The sequence below is a fragment of the Hyperoodon ampullatus genome (assembly GCF_949752795.1).
Source record: "Hyperoodon ampullatus genome assembly, chromosome: 12".
NCBI classification, from domain to species: Eukaryota; Metazoa; Chordata; class Mammalia; order Artiodactyla; family Ziphiidae; genus Hyperoodon; species Hyperoodon ampullatus.
The window spans coordinates 75,712,746-75,732,875 of record NC_136925.1 but is presented as its reverse complement, the minus strand read 5'-3'; the positions used below and the strand labels follow the sequence as shown (position 1 = coordinate 75,732,875).

General features: G+C 38.9%; 1 protein-coding gene across 4 annotated transcripts in view; it reads left to right on the top strand.

Annotated features, from left to right (window-relative positions):
* Positions 1–20,130, top strand: part of SYNE1 (spectrin repeat containing nuclear envelope protein 1) — a gene marked incomplete at both ends in the record, with an annotated part of 450,185 nt that overhangs the window by 332,193 nt on the left and 97,862 nt on the right. For all 4 annotated transcript variants that reach the window (XM_079716491.1, XM_079716490.1, XM_079716492.1 and 1 more), the window contains 8 exons: positions 946–1,077; positions 1,879–2,075; positions 3,283–3,415; positions 3,790–3,972; positions 5,376–5,525; positions 6,510–6,686; positions 7,121–7,276; positions 18,237–18,392. In XM_079716491.1, coding sequence (XP_079572617.1) covers positions 946–1,077; positions 1,879–2,075; positions 3,283–3,415; positions 3,790–3,972; positions 5,376–5,525; positions 6,510–6,686; positions 7,121–7,276; positions 18,237–18,392 — 1,284 coding nt within the window. The remainder of the gene's footprint in view (positions 1–945; positions 1,078–1,878; positions 2,076–3,282; positions 3,416–3,789; positions 3,973–5,375; positions 5,526–6,509; positions 6,687–7,120; positions 7,277–18,236; positions 18,393–20,130) is intronic.

Here is a 20,130-nt window from a genome sequence, read left to right as displayed (position 1 = left end):
TGTCTCAGACTCAGCATCATGTGTTGCCTGTGCCCCTGGTGTTTCCTATCCACATTTAGGTAAAGGCTGTGGTGCCTTACTGTGAGTTCAGCTAGATGAATACCAGTTTCAGACTGGGCATGATGATATTTGGGGTCTCAATAGTCAGACTGAAAAACTGCTGACTTTTGCTATACATTATTGAAAAAGACTTCACATGATTAAAAAAAGATGTTCTGATTTTAAATAGAATAAAAATCATAATTTTCTTTTATTTTTTTTGGCCGCGCTGTGCAGCTTGTGGGATCTTAGTTCCCCGACCAGGGATTGAACCTGTGCCCCCTGCAGTGGAAGCACAGAGTCCTAACCACTGGTCCACCAGGGAATTCCCTAAAAATTATAATTTTAGAATAAGTGATCTGGGATTTCTCCTTAGTAGAATGTCTATACTATATATTCATATTTCTTAAATGTCTGTGTGGGTTTTTTAAATTTACAAATGTAATGTATTTAGTTCACTTACTTTGGAAAGTAAACACACCCGTCCCTTTCACTTAAGTCATTCGTTCATCATCACTGCGGTAAAGGATGAGACTGTGAGTATCAGCTGCCTGCCGTGTTCCAGGTGTGCTGCATACATTATTCTATTTAATCCTCACAATGGACATGATATTATTATCCCCATTTTTTTTTAATGTTGAAAATGAGGGAGGTCAGAGAAGCATAGTAACTTGCCCCGGTCATACAGCTAGTTAGTTGCAGAAGTGAAAGCCCGTTCACAGTGCTTTTCAAGGTCACCATCTGATGACTTGCTTCAAAGCTATCTTTCGCTTCCCAAAGCAAACCCCCAATGCAGGCATCTCCGACATGTCTTTAAAGAGACTGTCAGGTGCATATTTGCACACGAAGAGGACTACTCTCCCTTAATGAGGATGTTTAGCTCACAGACTGATGCTGTGTTTCTAGACATGGTCCCACCTGGATGAGGACCAGCAGGAGCTTAGCAGGCAGCTGGAGGTGGTGGAGACCAGCATCCCGAGTGTGGGTTTGGTGGAGGAGAGCGAAGACAGGCTTATCGACCGGATAACACTCTACCAGGTCAGCGTCTAAATGACAACTTGGTGTAAAAAGTTGCCACATTTCCTTTGGAAGCTTTCCCATGGTTTTAACAGGATCTAAACAAACTTGCAATCAAATATTTTATTAAGTACTTTAAGTATTTGTTTCATAATAGAACATAGAAAGGTCTTTTTTTTTTTTAATGAAAGCCCCTTTTGATCCACCAAGCGTTTTCCGCTTGTTATGCTGAAGTCACACTATCCTGAAATAATTACAGTTTGTTGTTTTTTACTAGAGTACTAAAAAGCCTTTTTTTTTTTTTTTTTTTTTTTTTTTTGCGTTATGCGGGCCTCTCACTGTTGTGGCCTCTCCTGCTGTGGAGCACAGGCTCCGGACGTGCAGGCTCAGTGGCCATGGCTCACGGGCCCAGCTGCATCCGTGGTATGTGGGATCTTCCTGGACCGGGGCACGAACCCGTGTCCCCTGTATTGGCAGGCAGACTCTCAACCACTGCGCCACCAGGGAAGCCCCTAAAAAAACTTCTTTTTTCTTATTTTTGAGAGAGCTCTTTTTGAAAATTTAGCCTCCACCAAGCATTATTTTGTACTTTGTGTTGGTGTCACACTATTCTTGAAATATTTATACTTTTACGGTTTTAAGTGCACCTAAAGTTACATTCTTAGATATAGATGAAAAGTCTCGAAACTTCTAATGAAACTTGGGCGCAAATAGTTGAAATTTGACTAAAAGGTAATGGGAACATTATGGAGAACTTATCAACTTCAGGGGAGAAAACTTGCATTATCTCAACTTCTGACCCAGTATTTTCAATCATTTTAGCATTTGAAATCCAGCCTTAATGAATACCAGCCCAAATTATATCAGGTACTAGATGATGGGAAACGACTTCTGATATCTGTTAGCTGCTCAGATCTAGAAAGCCAGCTAAATCAACTTGGAGAACACTGGTTAAATGACACCAACAAAGTGTCTAAGGAACTTCACAGACTGGAAACAATATTGAAACACTGGACCAGGTAATACAGTGACTCTTTCGCAGATTTTTACATTAGTGCTGCAGGATATTTATAAGGCTATTGGGTACCTGAGTTAACGAAGATGTGGTCCCTCTAGGAACTTATCACAGAGTTTGGAAAATAGAGACAAGCACAAAGCTTCCAGTTGGATTCTTGTATAATTGTATAAACATGTACTTAAAAATTGGCGGGGAGGCAGACATGATGCAATACCTCTTACCTTTGAGCTGTTGTCTCCTCTGCCTACTAACTGTACATGGGTGGTCAAGTAAATCTTAGAAGGAGAGAAAGAAGAGAAAGTTTGTTTTGAGAAGGTAAAGGTTTTCTTGAGGGCAATGGGAGGTATTCAAGAGAGGTGGGGGGTTGATTTTACATAGTGAAATCCTTATTTTTATGCCACCTTTATTTCTAAGAACTTTGAATAACAATCATGTAATAATTTTCTTTTTAAAAATATTTATTTATTTTATTTTGTTTATTTATTTTTGGCTGCGTTGGGTCTTTGTTGCTGTGCACGGGCTTTCTCTAATTGTGGTGAGCGGGGACTACTCTTCATTGTGGTGTGCAGGCTTCTCACTGCGGTGGCTTCCCTTGTTGCAGAACATGGGCTCTAGGGCTCACAGGCTTCAGTAATTGTGGCATGTGGGCTCAGTAGTTGTGGCTCGCGGGCTCTAGAGCACAGGCTCAGTAGTTGTGGCACACAGGCTTAGTTGCTCTGCAGCACATGGGGTCTTCCCGGACTAGGACTCGAACCCGTGTCCCCTGAATTGACAAGCAGATTCTTAACCACTGTTCCACCTGGGAAGCCCAATCATGAAATATTTTCTAAATAGCCTCAATGTGAAGGAGTAGGAGAAAGGTATTTTTATTTGCAACTTAGAGATGGGAAAGCTGAAACTCAGAGAGACTGACTTGCTTAAGGTATGAATATTAAGAGAAGGGAATTTGACAGTGTCAACCCAGGGCATTGCTCCGGACACGCAGGCTCAGCGGCCATGGCTCACGGGCCCAACCGCTCCGCGGCATATGGGATCTTCCCGGACCGGGGCACGAACCCGTGTCCCTTGCATTGGCAGGTGGACTCTCAACCACTGCGCCACCAGGGAAGCCCTGTGTCTCCTTTTAAAATTAGCATTGGTGACTAACACGGGTTAGTACAAAGTCGGAATTGGATGTTTACTTAATAGGCTTATTACTGTCCTTACAGATATCAAAGTGAATCTGCCGATCTCATCCACTGGTTACAGTCTGCAAAAGACAGGCTAGAATTTTGGACTCAACAATCTGTGACAGTTCCTCAAGAACTGGAAATCGTCCGTGATCATCTGAACGCTTTTCTGGTAAGCTCAAGAATCTAAAGCATTTGATTCAGTTTTATCGTTTTCAGGCCTGACTTACAGGTGAAAAGGACATCAGTTGTCAATGGATCTACTTAGTAAATCAAGCTATAGAGAATTAGTCAGTGTTCACTCTGTGTGTTGAATAATTATGCAAAATAGTAGGGTTCAACATTGCCTCTTTAAAGTAGTGTTTAAGTAATGTTGGCTTTCATTTGGGGCAAGGGTGCGTTGCTTTTGTTTTCTTCCAGAGTGTTTAATGTCACCACTCCCCTTCAAGATGTAAAGAAAACTTGTTTATGTAATAAATTAGTCTCTTTTCTTAAATGAAGGGTCTGGCTACTCAATCCTGATTTGAACATTGCTGTTTCTTTTAGGAGTTTTCCAAAGAGGTGGATGCCAAATCTACCTTGAAATCATCTGTTCTGAGCACTGGAAATCAGCTTCTTAGACTAAAGAAAGTGGACACAGCTGCCCTGCGTTCTGAGCTGTCACACATTGATGGCCAGTGGACTGACCTGCTGACAAATATTCCAACTGTACAGGAAAAGCTGCACCAGGTACAGAAATAATCATCGGTTTAATTGGCCATAATTGGTGTAAGCAGTATTAGATGGAAAAGTGCATTGATCTGCTTTTGCTCACAAATTTAAATCAGCTTTGTCTTGGACATCTCGTCTTTTATGTCTTCCACTGTATTGCATATTAACACTATTATATATAAAATAGATAACTAATAAGGACCTACTGTATAGCACAGGAAACTCTACTCAGTACTCTGTAGTGACCTATATGGGAAAAGAATCTAAAAAAGAGTGGATATATGAATATGTATAACTGAGTCACTTTGCTGTACAGCAGAAACTAACACAACATTGTAAATCAACTATACTCCAATTAAAAAAAAAATAATGAACGGTTCTACAAATACCCTATCTATAAATTCCCTGTCTTCCAAGGGCTTCTTTATCATGTGTGTGTGTGTGTTTTAGAATTCTTGTCTGTCCATGTTTAAATTCTTTGTTTTCTCATAAATAAAATATGTGTAACTATACCTGTCTCATAAAGTGAGTAGTTATGAAGATTTAATAATAATAATATATGTAAAAAACCTATAACCTTACCTACAATAGAGCTGACATTCAACAAGTGAAGAGAACTAGGGGAAGAGAAGTAAGTAGCTCTCTTATCTGGAAATTATGCTTCTCTCCCCTGAACTCCCAGATATTTTATCTTTATCTCTCATGGGCATTCATCACTGTGTACAAGGTGTAAAGATGTGTTTCATATAAATGTCTTATCCCTTCTAATCAGCAGCTGGACATTTCTAGAGGGCAGGAAACATCTCACATTAACCTGTATATCTTTCTGCCCACATAGAAGTCCATAAATATTTTAAATGATTGCTTTTGTTCCTCTCAGTCATTACAAGCATTTGCATAAATGTATGATATGTTAAGGAAGATTCAGGATTCTAAGTATGTTTTAGTGAAAGACTGAGGAAATTGGCTATGCCCTTTGGAATAAATATGAGAGCGCCAAAAATCTAGAAAATGATAGTTTGTAGTGTGGTGGTAACATTCCTGAGTCATAATACACAGAGATTTTACAAGATAATTAATAAAATACATCTGTTGAATGTTTTGTAGTTACGTTTTTTTATACTCATAAAACTAGCTATAAAATAAGAATAATATTTTCTTCCTGCTGGTGTTTTGATTAATTAGGTAGTGTTTATGCAATGTTTATAGTATTCAATGTCAAGTGAACATAAGAGGACTATTATTGTTCAATGTTTGCCTGATGTTTAATTTCAAGCTTCTAACAAGGTTAATATCCAAAAATGTCATTAAGAAGTGTTATCTCTGTTGGTACTTTAGTAGGAATTAATAGAGTTTTAAGTTAACAGAAATCGAGTTTGAATTTTAACACTTGCGACTTCTTCTGTCTCTGACATGGGCAGCTCCAAATGGATAAGCTGCCTTCTCGCCATGCCATTTCTGAAGTCATGGCTTGGATTTCTCTCATGGAAAATGTTATTCAAATGGATGAAGAGAGTATTAAAAACTCCATCGGTTACAAGGCAATTCATGAATACCTTCAGAAATATAAGGTAATTAAACATTTTTGGTTTTTTTAGCTTTACATATTTTAGGACTGTTTTATTTGAAGAAACTCAAAAACTCAAGTTATGGAAATGAGGTCTGAAAGTATATGTTTCATATATAGTGACCAGGTAGGTCTACTCTAGTAAGAAAACTGCTTCCCTAGTTATAGGCATAGGAAAGTTGTCCAGTATTAGGAATAATTTTGAATAAGATTTTGTGTCATTTTAAGAAATCATAAAAATAAATACTATAATTTGTAAATATTTTATAGTGAGATTATACAATTTGCCCAATTCTACTTTCCTACCTAAAAAAAAATTTATATTCAATATATCTATAAATTCAAATCTTTACAAACTCAAATTCAATATGTTTATACATTCAAAATGTATAAATTCAATTTATATTCAGTATATTCATATACTATATATATTCAACTTCTGAAGATAATGGGTTAAATTTTTTTTTATAAATTCATATATTTGATTAAGAAGCATCACATCTGTGTTTTTTTGTTTTTTTTTAGATGTTGGGGGTAGGAGTTTATTAATTAATTTATTTATCTTTGCTGTGTTGGGTCTTCGTTACTGTGCGAGGGCTTTCTCTATTTGTGGCAAACGGCGGCCACTTTTCATCGTGGTGCGCGGGCCTCTCACTATCGCGGCCTCTCTTGTTGCGGAGCACAGGCTCCAGATGCGCAGGCTCAGTAATTGTGGCTCACGGGCCCAGTTGCTCCATGGCATGTGGGATCCTCCCAGACCAGGGCTCGAACCCGTGTCCCCTGCATTAGCAGGCAGACTCTCAACCACTGCGCCACCTGGGAAGCCCACAATGGGTTATATTAATACATACCGATTGTGCCATTTGGACTAAATCACACAAGTGATAATATTAATCTTAAGGTTACTGAAGGCTTTCCAATTCCTGGTAAAATATAAGACATTTAAACATATAAGCTTGTTTTCTTATTTTCGCCTTTCCCTTTTTAGGGTTTTAAGATCGACATTAACTGTAAACAGCTGACCGTCGATTTTGTGAACCAGTCTGTGCTACAAATCAGCAGTCAGGACGTGGAAAGTAAACGCAGTGATAAGACTGATTTTGCTGAGCAACTTGGAGCCATGAATAAAAGCTGGCAAATCCTGCAGGGTCTCGTCACTGAGAAGGTGAGCCAAGTGCTCTCTGCTGTCCATGTTTCATGAAAACGCCACAAATAGGTACACTCTGTTAAGAAAACTCATTCCACAAATAGTATGGCTACACTGGGCACACAACTGCTTCTGAAGAGACTGGCCCCTGAAGGTTCTAACAGTTCTTCAGCCCTGTTCATTATTTTGTCTGTGTACCCACTGCTCTTTGGATATTTCATATTGTTTTAGTTTATTAAAGGTGCTTCTTAATATCTTTTTCCTTTGCCTCAAGTTGACTTAAGTTCTTTACTTATTTACCAGTAATGGTCATGGCTTTATACTTTTTAACATTCATTTTTAATATAAAATGGACTGTCTTTTAAGAATTCTTAATCTGGAGGAAATAGTGACCTGCCAGTAATTTGATTCTAAAATAAAATTGCAAATTTCATTTCATTATGTTTGTTCAGATTCAGCTGTTGGAAGGCTTATTGGAATCTTGGTCAGAATATGAAAATAATGTACAATGTCTGAAAACTTGGTTTGAAACCCAGGAAAAGAGACTAAAGCAACAACAGCGAATTGGAGATCAGGCTTCAGTTCAGAACGCACTGAAAGACTGTCAGGTAACTTGTCCAGGTGGCTGACAGGCGCCGCTACAAAATTTCATTGTGTACACGGAAGAAATTTGCGGGTCCTGAGAATTGAGGATTCAGTATGGAAAAATGCTGCATTTGGTAACAAGTTTCTCTGATTGTGTGATTTATAGAGTTTTTCTAACTATTAGGTTTTTTTCACCTGTTTTTATAAATTTGAATTTATGAGTTTTCAGATACAATTGTAAGTAGAGAATCCTTCTATACTGATCATCAGATTTAATAATTATCAAAATTTTGACATACTTCCCTGCATTATTTCTTTTCTTCGTAAAGATTTTACAGTGAATCCCAGAAATCATGTCATTTTTTATTTTTAAATGGCTGTAAATGCATGAGTTTATTTCTGGAAGCTAAGTTCCATTCCACTGATCTATATGTCTATCATTATGCCAGTACCATACTGTGTTTGTTGTTGTTTTTAAATAGATCTTTACTGAACTATAATTGCTTCATGATACTGTGTTAGTATCTGTTGTACAACAAAGTGAATCAGCCATATGCATACACATGTCCCCATATCCCCTCTCTCTTGAGCCTCCCTCCCACCCTCCCTATCCCACCCCTCTAGGTAGACACAAAGCACCGAGCTGATCTCCCTGTGCTATGCTGCTGCTTCCCACTAGCTAACTATTTTACATTCGGTAGTGTATATATGTCGATGCTATTGTCACTTTGCCCCAGCCTCCCCCTCCCACCCCGTGTCCTCAAGTCCATTCTCTATGTCTCCCTCTTTATTCCTGCTGTGCAACTAGGTTCATCAGTACCATTTATTTTTTAGATTCCATATATATGCGTTAGCATATGGTATTTGTGTTTCTCTTTCTGACTTACTTCTAGGTCCATCCACCTCACTACAAATAACTACAAATAACTCAATTTATGGCTGAGTAATATTCCATTGTACATATGTGCCACATCTTCTTTATCATTCATCTGTTGATGGACATTTAGGTTGGTTCCATGTCTTGTCTCTTGTCAATAGTGCTGCAATGAACATTGCAGTACATGACTCTTTTTGAATTATGGTTTTCTCAGGGTATATGCCCAGTAGTGGGATTGCTGCGTCGTATGGTAGTTCTATTTTTAGTTTTTTAAGGAAACTCTGTACTGTTTTCCATAGTGGTTGTATCAATTTACATTCCCACCAACAGTGCAGGAGGTTTCCCTTTCCACCACACCCTTTCCAGCATTTATTGTTTCTAGATTATTTGATAATGGCCATTCTGACTGGTGTGAGGTGATACCTCATTGTAGTTTTGATTTTCATTTCTCTAATAATTAGTGATGTTGAGCATATTCTCATGTGCCTCTTGGCCATCTGTATGTCTTCTTTGGGGAAATGTCTATTTAGGTCTTCTGCCCATTTTTTAATTGGATTTTTTTTTATATGATAGCTCCATGAGCTATTTGTGTTATTTTGGAGGTTAATCCTTTGTCTGTTGTTTCATTTGCAAATATTTTCTCCCATTCTGAGGGTTGTCTTTTTGTCTTCTTTATGGTTTCCTTTGCTGTGCAAAAGCCTTTAAGTTTAATTATGTCCCATTTGTTTATTTTTGTTTTTATTTCCATTTCTCTAGGAGGTGGGTCAAAAAAGATCTTGCTGTGGTTTATGTCAAAGAGTGTTTTTCCTATGTTTTCCTCTAAGAGTTTTATAGTGTCTGGCCTTACGTTTAAGTCTTTAATCCTTTCGGAGTTTATTTTTGTGTGTGGTGTTAGGTAGTGTCCTATTTTCATTCTTTTTTTTTTTTTTTTTTTTTTTGTGATACGCAGGCCTCTCACTGTTGTGGCCTCTCCCGTTGTGGAGCACAGGCTCCAGACGCGCAGGTTCAACGGCCATTGCTCACGGGCCCAGCCGCTCCGCGGCATGTGGGATCTTCCCAGACCGGGGCACGAACCCGTGTCCCCTGCATCGGCAGGCGGACTCTCAACCACTGCGCCACCAGGGAAGCCCTATTTTCATTCTTTTACATGTAGCTGTCCAGTTTTCCCAGAACCACTTATTGAAGAGGCTGTCTTTTCTCCATTGTATGTTCTTGCCTCCTTTGTCATAAATTAGGTGCCCATATGTGCGTGGGTTTATCTCTGGGCATTCTATCCTGTACCATTGATCTATATTTCTGTTTTTGTGCCAGTACCATACTGTCTTGATTACTGTAGTTTTGTGGTATAGTATGAAGTCGGGGAGCCTGATTCCTCCAACTCTGTTTTTCTTTCTCAAGATTGATTTGGCTATTTGGGGGCTTTTGTGTTTCCATACGAGTAGTAAAATTTTTTGTTCTAATTCTGTGAAGAATGCCATATGTAGTTTGATAGGGATTGCACTGAATCTGTAGATTGCTTTGGTTACTATAGTCATTTTCACAATATTGATTCTTCCAATCGAAGAACATGGTATATTTCTCCATCTGTTTATGTCATCTCTGATTTCTTTCATTAGTGTTTTATAGTTTTCTGAGTACAAGTCTTTTGCCTCCTTAGGCAGGTTTATTCCTAGGTGTTGTATTCTTTTTGTTGCAATAGTAAATGAGAGGGTTTCCTTAATTTCTCTTTCTGATTTTTCATTGTTGGTGTATATGAATGCCAGAGATTTCTGTGCATTAATTTTGTATCCTGCAACTTTACCAAATTCATTGATTAGTTCTACTAGTTTTCTGGTGGCATCTTTAGGATCTTCGATGTATAGTATCATGTCATGTGCAAAGAATGACAGTTTTACTTCTTTTTTTACAATTTGTATTCCATTTATTTCTTTTTCTTCTCTGATTGCCATTGCTAGGACTTCCAAAACTATGTTGAATAGGAGTGGCGAGAGTGGACATCCTTGTCTTGTTTCTGATCTTAGTGGAAATGCCTTTAGTTTTTCACCATTGAGAATGATGCTTGCTGTGGGTTTGTCATATATGACCTTTATTATGTTGAGGTAGTTTCCCTCTATGCCCATTTTCTGGAGAGTCTTTATCATAAATAGGTATTGAATTTTGTCAAATGCTTTTTCTGCATCTATTGAGATGATCATATGGTTTTTATTCCTTAATTTGTTAATGTGGTGTATCACATTGATTGATTTGCATATATTGAAGAATCCTTGAATCCTTGGGATAAATCCCACTTGTTCATGGTGTATGATCCTTTTAATGTGCTGTTGGATTCTGTTTGCTAGTATTTTGTTCAGGATTTTTGCATCTATGTTCATCAGTGATATTGGTCTATAATTTTCTTTTTTGTGATATATTTTTCTGGTTTTGGTATCAGGGTGATGGTGGCCTCGTAGAATGAATTTGGGAGTGTTTCTCCCTCTGCAATTTTTTGGAAGAGTTTGAAAAGGATCGGTGTTAGCTCTTCTCTGAATGTTTGATAGAATTTGCCTGTGAACCCATCTGGTCCTGGACTTTTTTTGTTGGAAGATTTTTAATCACAGTTTCAATTTCATTGCTTGTGATAGGTCTGTTTATATTTTTTAATTCTTCCTTGTTCAGTCTTGGAAAATTGTACCTTTCCAAGAATTTGTCCATTTCTTCATGGTTGTGCATTTTATTGGCATATGGTTGTTTGTAGTAGTCTCTTATAATCCTTTGTATTTCTGCAGTGTCGGTTGTGATTTCTCCTTTGTCATTTCTAATTTTATTGATTTTCATCCTCTCCCTTTTTTTCTTGATGAGTCTGGCTAAGGGTTTATCAATTTTGTTTATCTTCTCAAAGTACCAGCTTTTAGTTTTATTGATCTTTGCTACTGTTTTCCTCATTTCAATTTCATTTATTTCTGCTCTGATCTTTATGATTTCTTTCCTTGACTTTGGGTTTTCTTTGTTTTTCTTTCTCTAGTTGTTTTAAATGTAGGGTTAGATTGTTTATTTGAGATTTTTCTTGTTTCTTGAGGTGAGATTGAATTGCTATAAACTTCCCTCTTAGAACTGCTTTTCTGCGTCCTATAGGTTTTGGGTCATCATGTTTTCATTGTCATTTGTCTCTAGGTATTTTTTTTATTTCATCTTTGATTTCTTCAGTGATCTCTTGGTTATTTAATAGCACACTGTTTAGTCTCCATGTATTTGTGTTTTTTACAGTTTTTTCCTGTAATTGGTTTCCAATCTCATAGCACTGTGGTCAGAAAAGATGCTTGATACAATTTCACTTTTCTTAAGTTTTCCAAGGCTTGATTTGTGACCCAAGATGTGATCTGTCCTGGAGATTGTTCCATGTGCACTTGAGAAGAAAATGTATTCTGCCACTTTTGGGTGGATTGTTCTATAAATATCTATTAAATCTATCTGGTCTATTGTGTCATTTAAAGCTTGTGTTTCCTTATTTATTTTCTGTTTGGATGATCTGTCCATTGGTGTAAGTGGGGTGTTAAAGTCACCTACTCTTGTTGTGTTACTGTCGATTTCTCCTTTCATGGTTGTTAGCATTTTCCTTATGTATTGAGGTGCTCCTATGTTGGGTACATAAACATTTATAATTGTTATATCTTCTTGTATTGATCCTTTGATCATTATGTAGTGTTCCTCCTTATCTCTTGTAACAGTCCTTATTTTAAAGTCTAGTTTATCTGATATGAGTATTGCTACTCCAGCTTGCTTTTGATTTCCATTTGCATAGAATATCTTTTTTCCATCCTTTCACTTTCGGTCTGTATGTGTCCCTAGGTCTGACGTGGGTATCTCGTAGACAGCATATATATGGGTCTTGTTTTTGTATCCTTTCAGGTCTTGTTTTTATGTCTTTTGGTTGGGGCATTTAATCCATTTACATTCAAGGTTTTTTTTGTTTTTTTTTTTTTGTGTGGTACGTGGGCCTCTCACTGTTGTGGCCTCTCCCGTTACGGAGCACAGGCTCCAGACGCGCAGTCTCAGCGGCCATGGCTCAAGGGCCCAGCTGCTCCGCGGCACGTGGGATCTTCCCGGACCGGGGCACAAACCCACGTCCCCTGCATCGGCAGATGGACTCTCAACCACTGCGCCACCAGGGAAGCCCCGAGGTTATTATTGATATGTATGTTCCTATTACCATTTTCTTAATTGTTTTGGGTCTGTTTTTGTGAGTCTTTTTCTTCTCTTGTGTTTCACACCTAGAGAAGTTTCTTTAGCATTTGTTGTAAAGCTGGTTTGGTGGTGCTGAATTCTCTTAGCTTTTGCTTGTCTGAAAAGCTTTTGATTTCTCCATCAAATCTGAATGAAATCCTTGCTGGATAGAGTAATCTTGGTTGTAGATTTTTCTCTTTCATCACTTTATGTATTCTGCCACTCCCTTCTGGCCTGTAGAGTTTTTGGTGAAAAATCAGCTGATAAACTTATGAGGATTCCTTTGCATGTTATTTTTTGTTTTTTCCCTTGCTCCTTTTAATATTTTTTCTTTGAATTTAATATTTTTTAGTTTGATTAATATGTGTATTGGTGTGTTTTTCCTAGGGTTTATCCTGTATGGGACTGTCTGTGCTTCCTAGACTTGGGTGGCTATTTCCTTTCCCATGTTATGGAAGTTTTCAACTATAATCTCTTCAGATATTTTCTCAGACCCTTTCTTTTTCTCTTATTCTTCTGGGACCCCTATAATTCGAATGTTGGTGCATTTAGTGTTGTCCCAGAGGGTCTCTGAGATTGTCTTCAATTCTTTTCATTCTTTTTTCTCTTTTCTGCTCCTTGGCAGTTATTTCCACCATTCTGTCTTACAGCTTACTTATTTGTTCTTCTGCCTCAGTTATTCTATTATTGATAACCTTCTAGTATATTTTTCATTTCAGTTATTGGGTTGTTCTTCTCTGTTTGTTTATTCTTTAGTTCTTCTAGATATTTGTTAAACATTTATTTTCTCAATTGTACACCTCCATTCTATTTCTGAGATTCTGGATCATCTTTACTATCATTACTCTGAATTCTTTTTCAGGTAGATTGCCTATTTCCTCTTCATTTATTTGGTCTTCATTTATTTATAGGCTTTTACCTTGCTCCTTCATCTGTGACATATTTTTTTGCTGTCTCATTTTTTAATTTTTTTTATGAGTGGGATTGTGTTCCTGTCTTAGTGGTTGTTTGCCCTGAGGCTTCCAACACTGGAGTTTGTAGGCTGTTGGGTAGAGCAGGGTTTTGGTGCTGAGATGAGGACCTCCATGAGACCTCACTCCAATGAATATTCCCTGGGGTCTGAGGTTCTGTGTCAGTCCAGTGCTTTGGACTCAGAGCTCCCACCGCAGGAGCTTCGCCCGACCACCGGCTCATGAACCACGATCCCCCAATCTGCATGGCGTGGCAGAAAAAAAAAAAGGAAAGAAAGAAGAAAAGAAAAGAAAGTAAAAAAATGGGGGAGAAGGCCTTGGCTGTGGAGGGCGGGGCCTAAACAAGGGCAAGGTTTGGGTGGTTGGCGAGGCCAATGCTCAGGACCCACAGGGCTGGAAAAGGCCCTGGGTTCTGTAGGGGGTGGGGCTTAGGTTCAAGGAACAGAAGGCGCCCAGGCGTGCCCCCCACCCCTGGTCTCAGAGGGTTGGGGGGACCTCACCTGGGAGCTCAGTGGGGCTCCTGGGCCCGAGTGGACAGGGCAAACACCCTCCACTCCTCTCCTGCTCCTCCTGGAGGGCCCTTCCCACCTGACTCTCCTGTTCTCCCCTCAGCCTCCTTCCTGTGCCCCCAGGACCAATGTGGCCGGGGGGAGAAGGGGACCCTGTAGGGCAGGGGATCAGCCTGGGAACTCAGCAGGCTCCCCGGCCCCAAGTGGGCGGGGCAAATGCCCTCTGCTCCTCTCGCGCTCCTCCCGGATGGCTCCTCCCACCTGCCTCTCCTTATCTCCCTGGCCTCAGGGGTGCCGATCCTTTCTGGCCTCCACTTCTCCTCCCCCCTCAGTCCCCCACGTCCTACCAGTTCACTTGGGGGTTCCTCTCGTCTCCTTAGGCATCAGGGTCCCCCACCAGCAGCCGGCAGGCATCCTAATTATGGGGAGATGCTAACTCGGCATCTTCCCACACTGCCATCTTGACTCCACCTCCCCAGACATCGTGTCATTTTATTCCTGCATGCTACAGTGTGCCTCTCTAAAAGAAATGGACCTTTTTCTTATATAACCATAATATCATTATCACCACAAAAAAATTCCCAGTAACCCCTGAATACTATTTAATGCCCAACTCATAACACTATTTCCTCAATTGTCTTTAAAATATCTTTTTTTAAGTTAATTTACTTAAACAAAGCTGTCACAGTGTCCACATCTTCCATTTCTTCTTAGATCTTTTAAGTCTCTTTAAGTTTTTTTTTTTGACACTATTAACTTGTTGCAAAAACTGTAGACTGGACTCAGGTTCAGGATTAGCCTGTGTAGTTCCTTGAGATGCTCTCCTCTCCCCTGTATTTCCTATAAATGGAAGTCAGCACTACAGGCTTGATTGGATTCTGGTTCAACTCCAATGAGCCAGCGCTTCCCAGGGGACAGTGTTACCTCCTACTGTGTCCCATTGGGAAGACCGAGCAGCGCCTGCTTGTTCTCCTGTTGATGATAAGGATCTTGGTGCATGTGGAGTGGGCAGACTCTAAATGTTTTCCAGTGACTTAGAACCACTTAATATTGCCTCAGGGATTCTTGTTTATACAAAAGAAATGTAAGCTGTTACAGCAAATGCTGTAATTTTTAAAAAATAATTCAATAATTTGTAGTGTGTTACAGATTAGCTGTGATAGTTCTCTGTAGTGTTTCCTAAGGACAATTGAAGGTTAAACTGTGAAGCAATTCTACAGAAACGCTTATTTCCCCAAATTTTGTTTTTATATTTCAGCTTTCAAAAAGAAAGGCCTTTGGTAATGATCTTCCTTCCAACCAGTAGTTTTTCTTTGGGGGCATATGTAAAGAGATGTATATTTAAGCTCTCAGTCAAAGCTTTTTGGTTCCAAAAGGAAGAGCACATGCTCTTGTGCTGGGCTGACAAGCTCATGGATTACAATTTTGAGGGTGCATGAAAATGGTAAAGAAAAGTATCATACAGGGAACTACCTTGAAATTAAAAAAAAATAAAAACCTTCACATCAGAAGATTGGTGTGTAAAAGATGGAAGACCAAAAACATGCATCAGCTAGTCTTACTGCCTTTTCAATTTTCCAGGAGCCAGTAGGATTTCAAGTAGTAAGCTATGAACTCTAAAATGTACAAGTAAGCCAGAATTTCAAAATTTTACTTCAAAGGATGACTTCGTAAGTTAAAATGTTTTCATTAAAATTAAAACATAATTTCAGCATTAACATTAGCAAGATTAGTGCTTCCTTGTTACACTGTTATAATAATAAACTTGACTATTAAAAGACTGAAATATAGGTTAATTTAACTTTTCTTTTCCTTTATTTTTCTTCTGCCTTCTTTCCTTTTATTTTTCTCTTTCTTACTATTTTTTCTTCTCTTTAATGTATACTTTTTTCTGCCATTTTCCATTTTCCTTTTATGTACATGTCTTCTATTTAACACAGAGAGAGAGATTGCTAGCTGGAAAATGTAGCAGAAACTTGACCAAGTTTCACTCCTTTTCAGACCCAAATTTTTAACCTCCCAGAGGGTCACACCAGGCAGTGTCAGGAGGAAAAGCTTCAAGTATGGTTGAAAGAACTTAACTCCAATGCCAATTTGTGATGTCAAATGAAAAGTCAGTGTTTTTGAAACAAAGAACAGAATGAACGTAGACCATAGAGTTATTTGGGGGCATCACATATAAATCACAGTAGCCTAACTGGCAGGTTCCATTTGGCAGTACCACAAACCTTGATAAAAATTTATTGTCATTTTTGAGAAACAGTTCTTCTGGACCAGAGTGTAGAATTCAAGCCAGCATACTTACATTGGTGACTGGATTCAAGCTTTCTTTTGTTTAAAAAATCTTGGATATTTTCCCACTCTTTCAGAAGTGATTTATGAATTTGAACCAACATAAAAACTGATATTTATGAATTAACCCAAGTTAAGAATGATTTATGATAGCAAAAAAATGTTAGGTTTGGCTTTTCCCTTCATTGATCAGAAACAGAATCATCTTTTAATTATTATTGGAGGGAAAGGAAAACACCTTTGTTTTGCACAAAATATATATTTCATTCCTGTTTCCCTCCTGGGTTTTGCTTTTATGCCAACATAAATGTGCAGGACACTTTTGAGATGTGTTTCTAAGCAATGGGTCATTCATTTAATATTGCTCACTTAAAAAGTTAACATCTCTGGATAAATGAGGATAAATTCAATTCCAGTGGTTGAGTTCTAGGATCATATTAAAGACAATGTTGGAAGGATTATTTATGATTATGTAATCTTTTAGAGAAGCAGAGAGAAAAGTCCTTAAATGGTAAAGTTCATTATGTTTTCTTTACTGTATAAAGGACCTGTAACACTGGTAATCACTATATTTATTTTCAGGTTAATTATCAGAGCTGTCAAAATACTGACAAAATTATAAAGTGAAAATGAAAGAACAGTTATTCAAAACAAAAATGATCTCTTTAGGCTACTAATTACATGAACTTCTAATTAATACATCAAGGCAAAAATAGCTTCATAATAGTTAAGGAGAGAAAAATAAATAAATTTGCAGTGAAGCAGTGCATATTACCAAATGGCTGAATAAAATAAATTCTTACATTTGCCTAGTTTTTAACAGCTTAAAAGGGATTTCATAGATTTATTTATCTAATGTTATCCCTTTGAGATAAGCAAATGTATTATTATTCCTATTTTATACATAAGGTAGGGAGTGATTAAAAGATTGGACCACATGAAGCAAAAATTAAAAGAGGTACATTTGTAACTAAAACAGCAGAGACCAGGACTTCTCACTAGTATCCTATCCATAGCACTACCCAAGCCCAAGGGAGTTATCCATATGTGGATCATGACAGGAAGCTGGAAATCTTTTTCACAGAATTGAGACATTATACAAACTTAAAATATTTTGCAATTTTCTTCACTCTAACCTCCAAGGCCTACAATCTGCATATCTAGTTCTGGGGGGTGTACTTTTGACTATGAGCATGTAACCAGGATCAATATACAGCTTCTCACATCACCCCGACATGGATTTACCTCTTCTCCACAATTCCCATCTGCCTCCAGCACTGGGCTGGGAGTCAGTGGGCTCAGAAGTCTTGGATTCTAATTCTACTTCTGGCCTTTTTGTGACTGGAGACAGGTTGCGTGACATAATCTCCCACTGTTCATCCATAAAATGTTGATAGCAGTCTCAGCCTGGCTCACTGAGCTTTCCAGAGTTTCAGATGGCTTTAAAATATTGGTGAGGATTATGGTTAAGTATGATCTCCAGATCATTGCCTCATTTTCTTTTTTGAACATTTCATCCTGACCACTATAAATGCAAATTCTAAAGAAAATGAGGATTCGATTCATGAAAAAAAACTTGTACAACTTTTCATACTCACTTAGAATCAGAGTATTTTAGGGAGAAAGACAGGTTAATAGAGACTCTGATTTTTCATCTGAAGAAACTGAGACCCTGTGGAAGTTTCTCACTTGCTCAAAGTGGCACAGCTTGATAGTCACAGAAATGTAACTAAATCTCAGATACTGGGGTCCAGAATACCATTCTAACGCATTTCATCCCATGAGCTAGGACTGTGTAACTTTTCCAACAGCAAGATAAATGAATGTGAGAATATAAATCATGTTACCATTTCCAACATATATTTCTTTCCTTGTAGCTTCTTGAAAAAACTTATCTAGTGCCATTTAAATTTTGCGTGGTTTTTTGTTATGCTAATTTCTCATGGAATGAAAAGAGAATTTTAAAAATTTAAATGTAAGAAGAAGTATCACTCTGGCGACCCTATCCTGAGAATGATAAGCTTTTCAGATTAATAAAAGATTTTTCGGCTGTGAGACTATAATAGCTCAATTTCAGTGTACCCCAGAGTTCCATAATAGAATAATTTAAAATGACTGTTTCTTCATCTTTCAGGATCTGGAAGATTTGATTAAAGCAAAAGAAAAAGAGGTAGAGAAAATTAAGCAGAATGGACTTGCTTTGATTCAGAACAAGAAAGAAGAAGTCTCTGGCTTTGTCATGAGCACGCTTCAGGATCTCAACCACACCTGGGCAAATTTAGACCACATGGTAAGGTTTCTTGTGGAGAGCTGCCTCCAAGACTGTGGTTGCCATCTCATGTCCAAATGTGACATAGGTTTTGGTTTTCCTAAAGTAAATAAATAAATAATCACGGAATCTACACAGCATCTATTGGTAGTGTTAAGTCCACTTTATTAACCTTCTTTTAAAGAGCCTAGCTTCGGATGTTTCCTGTAATTAACATTACTATGAAGATGACTTTCTTAATAATCTTAGCCATTCCCATGTCCATAGATACCATCTAGGCACAGATGGTTCTCAGATGTGTATCCTCAGACTGGATTTCTCGCCTAAACTATAGACAGAGACAGACACAGAGGGAAGTCCTCTGTAGACATCTCCGCTTGCATGACCATTAGACATCTCAAACTTCCTGCCCAAACCAACTCCCATTCTTTTTTTTTTTTAATTTTATTTATTTATTTATTTATTTTTGCTGTGTTGGGTCTTTGTTTCTGTGCACAGGCTTTCTCTAGTTGTTGCAAGTGGGGGCCACTCTTCATCGCGGTGCACGAGCCTCTCACTGTCGCAACCTCTCTTGTTGTGGAGCACAGGCTCCAGACGCGCAGGCTCAGTAGTTGTGACTCACGGGCCCAGTTGCTCCGCGGCATGTGGGATCTTCCCGGACCAGGGCTCGAACCCGTGTCCCCTGCATTGGCAGGCGGACTCTCAACCACTGCACCACCAGGGAAGCCCCCAACTCCCATTCTTCCCCCACAAACCTACACTTTCTGCCACCTCAGTTCATGGCAGCTCTACCTGTCCAGTTGCATGGGCTGAAACCTATGGGTCATTCTTCACTCCTCTCTTTCCCTCAGACCCACACAGAGTCCATCAACAATCTTGTCAGCTCTATTTTCAGGATAGATCTAGAATCCAGCCTCTGCCCCACTTTGTGCAGCTAGCACCTAGGTCTAAGTCACCGTCACTGCTTGCTTTGATTATTTCAGTGGCCTCCTAAATAGTCTCCGTGCCAGAGAAGTCCTGGTAAAATGGAAGTCAGATCACACCAGTCCTCTGCTCACAACCCCGCAATATCTTCCTGTCTCATTCAGAATGAGGCCAAAACCATGCGGTTCCCACTGCTAGCCCACAGGTTTCTTGTGCTTCTGATCTCCCCCTAGTCTGGAACCCAGTGGTGTGCTCCACACTCGGGGACTTTGTCCTGGCTCTTCCCTCTGCCCGGAGCCCCCTCTCGCTAATATCCGCATGGCCATTCCCTCTCCTCAAAGCCCTTGTTTAAATTCGCCGTCTCAGGGAGGGCTTTCCTGACCACCTTGTTTTAAATGACAGCCTTCACACCCTCCCCTTACATTCCCTGACTCTCTTCTCCGCTTTGCTTTTATCTGTGTTATTTATCAACTTCTAACATATGATATGGTCTGCTCGTTTTTTTAAATTCTCTCACTAAAACGTAAGCTCTGTGAAGACGTTTGACATTATGTGCTGAATAGAGGGTTGAATCCCCCAGTAAGAATACATGTAACAACTCCTGCTCTGCACACACCTGTGCCAGTGGTTCCTGCCCACACTTTCCAGAGGTGAGGGCTGAGGCACCAACAGATTGACACCTTGACAGGGACCAAGGTGTCCAGCAAACCGCTTCTCACAGTCCACGTGATGGTCTCCGAGGGCAGCTTTCTAATTACCTTATCTTTAACCCGATTTTAAATCTAGTTCGTTTTATTTTATGCACTTTTATAAATCATCACAATTCTTTGGAAGC